Source organism: Montipora capricornis, chromosome 4 (assembly GCF_036669925.1).
Source record: "Montipora capricornis isolate CH-2021 chromosome 4, ASM3666992v2, whole genome shotgun sequence".
In the NCBI taxonomy this organism is placed as follows: Eukaryota; Metazoa; Cnidaria; class Anthozoa; order Scleractinia; family Acroporidae; genus Montipora; species Montipora capricornis.
Genome location: NC_090886.1, coordinates 885,354 through 889,717, shown reverse-complemented (window position 1 = coordinate 889,717; position 4,364 = coordinate 885,354). Strand labels below are relative to the sequence as shown.

Here is a 4,364-nt window from a genome sequence, read left to right as displayed (position 1 = left end):
TTTGTGGATGTTATACGGAATAACTTCAGGAATTTTCTAGGAAAAATGCTGGTAACTTTTGCTTGTGCGCTGTAAAAACAAGAACGCCTGCATACTCTTTAATCCTTCCTAACCCTAACCCTGACATAAATGGATCTTAAGAAACAAACTGCATACCTTCTAAAGATGATGTTCAACAACTGCATAATGCTTGGTGATTCCCTAGGAACATCGTTAGTAAAACATAATTGTCATTTGAACAGGGTCCCCATTCTTTTTAGTCAAGTTCAATACTGTGTGGGTTTCAGGCAACCGAATGGGCAAGTATAACATCATACCATCGAAGGCATGTACTCTCTGTATCACATCAGTCCTGGCTTTTCAAAAGAGCAACTCGGACCCTCTTAGACTCTTGTTCAGGATTGAAACTGACATTGTACTGATAGACCCCGAAAGAGGTTTTGTCTTCAACTTGAAGTGATTTGTGACAAGTGCGATCTTTCCACCAGTTCCTCCTTTTTTGTCAACAATATGTTCCGGTTTGGTGGCTATATCATCAGGGATGTCCCTAGACCTTCTTGCTGGTCTCTGTTCCTGTGACACACTCATTCCTGCCATGGCCTGGGTTGGGGGAGCTACTTGAGCTGGGGCTGGTCTCTGCGGTGCAGGAGCTGGGGCTTGAGCAGGTGGTGGTCCTCTTGCTCGACCACGTCCTACTGGGGCCGCCTGTTCACGCGTTACTTCCTGAGCTCCCTCTCCAGGCCTGCGAGCATCGCCACCGCTGCCACCTCGACCACGACCTCGGCTTCTTCCCCTGGCTCGACCCGTCATAACGTCTTCACGTTATCAATCTTTCTGAATAAATAACTACAAATGAAAATACTAAAATTCAATACTAAAAAGTCAACAAAGGCCCTTTTCAAAGAAGCAAGCAAGTGACGGCTAGTACTTAAACACGGAAGGCCGGAATACTTAAACACGGAATGGCAGAATACTTAAACACGGAACACCGGACTACTTAAACACGGAACGCTGGAATACTTAAAACATGGAACAGTTGTGAAAATTTTGACAATTGGAACACATGGTTTCTCCCCCCACAAGTGTTTGGGGCAAAAACGAAAGTACAAAACAATAGTGAAATATGAACCCTTTTATTATCGTAAAAAAGGTTACTGTTATTCATTGTGGTGAAGTACAATAATAATAAAGTATTCTCATTTGTCTCACGATGTGGTCACTTGTGATGTAGATTGCGACGTTTCGACTGCATACTGCTAGTCTTCATCAGGTGATGATGTCAACTGGTTACATGCCACCTTTTAAACAGGATGCTCCCCTGTGATTGGTTGGTTTTCAGCAGCTGTGATTAGGATCTGAGAACCCAGGATCTGGAAACGCTATGTTGACGACACTTGACGACGCTGGGTGCAGGGATAGTGCAATGGTGAGAGCACACCACCCACCAATGTGGCCCAGGTTCAATTCATCGACTCAAAGTATTCCACTGTTCCGCCGTTCCATCATTCTGGAATTTTGTGTTTAAGTACAAGCCGCAAGTGACTGCCTTCGCGAACCGTTGGCGCAAAAATTAGTTAAAAAAAGAAAAATGTTCATGCTGCACGTGCAGAACCACAAAACAACAACGTGAAACCACCAAATTTTAGGTTTTGACGACATCGTGAACATATAACAATGAAAAAGTAATTTGCATTTTTGACTTTAAAACCGTTCGTACCCATCCAGTTACAGGCTAGGATAGTTCGCCTTGCACAAGGTGAACAAAACGGAATATGCGCGAAATACTTGTGATAGCCCTAAGTTATATTTTGGACTTGGGTTTTCGTTGCCGTAGCCGTCGTCTTTGCTTAAACTCCCTGTTAATAGCTAGACGTTACCCGACCCGTTAACCAGAAAGTAGCTGATCCTTGGTCACCACAGATTTAAAAGAGGAAAGGAATCTAAATCCTAAAGGATAGGGTTAACTTGCTAGCTTTATTCACTGAATGCAGCTCAATGTCACATCGAAAAGCTAAACGTGACAAAAAAATGGCGCCCATCCCAAGCGATGCTACCGATAAATTAAAATGCACCACCCAAAAGAAGGAGACGAGATTATTCATAACATACTCGCAATCTGAGTTTAGTATATGCTTGAACGTCAACTACGAAATCCGTTAGTCGTCCAGCAAACAAAAATAACCGATAGAAGATAGCCATGACAATTATTTCTCGAGCCTAGCGTAGTAGCGCCTCGTGGTCTCAAAAACTGTTAACTTAACCATAAGGGTTAACCCTACCCGGAATTCAGGTCAGAAAAATACTTTTTTATCTCTCTATGATCTAATGTAGCTTACTGACTATAACTACTGAATTTAATTGCCTAAATCGTGAAAGACATTCCACAACTTACCAAAGCAATGATGATCGCTCTCTCCCTCTCACTCAAGCATAAAGAAAAGCGTGGGTCAGTGGCGACCATACTCATCACATGGTTTCAATTCCGTATGATGATTGGCTGAATCTTATCTGTGGGATGATTGTGTGACGTTCACCTTCTCTCAGTCCTCTCAGTAACTTCTATGTTTATTTGGTCATTTACCCCGTGTATCTTCAACTGCGAATCCTATTTAATACGGGGAATTCCCGACCCAACTTTCTCTTACTGTAATATTTACATATAAAATGGATCGGCTGTATAAACATGTTCACAGCTGGAGAATATTCACAAAAGGCAAGTTTGTTTCCCTTGGGAATATTAGAGCGCCAAACGCCCAAAAATTAGCGAAACCCACTGAGTTGTTTCTCCGAAATTTCAAACTATCAGCTATTGCCTTAGCTGTATTTTCACTACAAAGTGGTTTGTAACCTAACGACCAAAATGAGAGCGCTAAGAACATTGCGTGCAAATAAAAACTTTTGTTTCAAGCCTACCGCTTCAAAATGTGACACGAAACAGACACTTCTTGTTCAGTCAATTGCAATAGTCAATTTTTCCAACATCATGAAGCCGAAAATTAACAGTTAATAGATTTGGGTTGGATTGCAAGATTTGCCTCTGAAATCTTAGATGGATCGCCAACAGTTGCAAAACGTACCTTTGGTAGAAAGACAAAGATCCAATCATTTCAGAGGCGTGACAAATTTCCCGCCAATATTTCACGGTGTGACTGTGACACGCCTTTTTGATGGCAGATCAAGTATCACTCACACCATCTAGAATTCGGAAAAAGAATTCGTGTACGGTTTGCTGAATGATTGGTGGTCTTGTTTAACCACCTACCGGTAATCCATATCGAAAAGATAAAAAGTTTCAACTTGCGAAGTACATTAATTTTGTTTACGAAAAAATCGAAGTGGAAACTGATACATTTCTGTCACGGCCAAATACGGTGTTTTTGCAAGAAAAAAAATGGCGTAGGTTTCTCGAGAAACATATTTGCTAAGTGCTAGTAAGTGTTTTGATTTGTAAAGTGTATTTTAGTGAATGTACCAAATTGGTGAGTTATAAATTTTAGAAAATCTACCAGCGCACCTCAACGTTCGATTAGAGAAAAGCAAGGAAAAGTTCAAGTTCATGGGTACACGTGCTGCATGGAAAAAATCATTTACATTACAGAAAAACATGAAAAGCGGAGAATAAAGGTACGAAGGCTCGGGGATTGACCTGTCGAGAGGTTACACTGGTAAATAATACATCCGTTAAAAGGACTTTTCGGCCATTTCTTTTGGCCAATCAAACTGCAATCTACAAGAAAGAAGACAACTACTCGGTCTATGACTGCATCCATCGGTGGAGAAAACAGTGATAAAAAAAGTCAACATTCTCGCACTTTTTTTTTCTCACACATTTATCTGCAATGAAGACAACGACAAGTTTCCGAGACAAATGTTTTACTTTAATTCTCCATTTCAACTGAGTTACATCTACCGCGATTAAATTAAGGGTGAACTGCAGAAGTCTCGCAATAGAAATTAAGAAGAACGAAGAATTACAAAGGAAGTAATGTTTTTGTATATATTTTTAAACTTTCCGAGAAAAGGGAATGCTGACAAAGAGTTCAACTTGGTTTTACCCCAGGGGGCTAGTGTCTCCTAAGTTGGGATCTCACATATGCAAGTTCCTTAGCTACTTCTTCAAGCCTACTTTCAAGATAAGCCTGTGGAGAGAAAAAAAGGATCAATGTACATATATCCTTATCTTACAGCCATTATATGTTAAACAAATTCCGTTAGGGCTTTAAATAGAGTGATCCGCACAATCTTTGCCACTGTGTGTTCCGACTCTGTGGACATACGCGAGATGCCGTAACCATCCACTCATATAGGTGGAAACACGATACTACGTGCGGAAATTCTATTAACGTGCGAGGTGCGAGCATCTT

The 4,364-nt window shown here is 41.0% G+C and overlaps 1 protein-coding gene and 1 long non-coding RNA gene across 6 annotated transcripts in view; both read right to left on the bottom strand.

Moving 5' to 3' along the window:
* The window catches only part of LOC138045072 (myosin heavy chain, clone 203-like), a 33,279-nt gene that overhangs the window by 9,255 nt on the left and 19,660 nt on the right, over nt 1–4,364 (bottom strand). For 3 of the 5 annotated variants that reach the window (XM_068891441.1, XM_068891443.1, XM_068891445.1), the window contains exon 15: nt 4,003–4,139. The exons of the other annotated variants lie outside the window; for them this stretch is intronic. In XM_068891441.1, coding sequence (XP_068747542.1) covers nt 4,065–4,139 — 75 coding nt within the window. In that variant the 3' untranslated portion in view covers nt 4,003–4,064. Of the gene's footprint in view, nt 1–4,002; nt 4,140–4,364 lie in introns of those variants that run through there. 5 annotated transcript variants of the gene reach the window in all.
* LOC138044383 (uncharacterized) lies at nt 699–3,061 on the bottom strand. Its single transcript, XR_011131415.1, has 2 exons — nt 2,393–3,061; nt 699–846 (listed from the first exon to the last, which is right to left on the bottom strand). It is a non-coding gene; the product is annotated as an uncharacterized lncRNA (long non-coding RNA).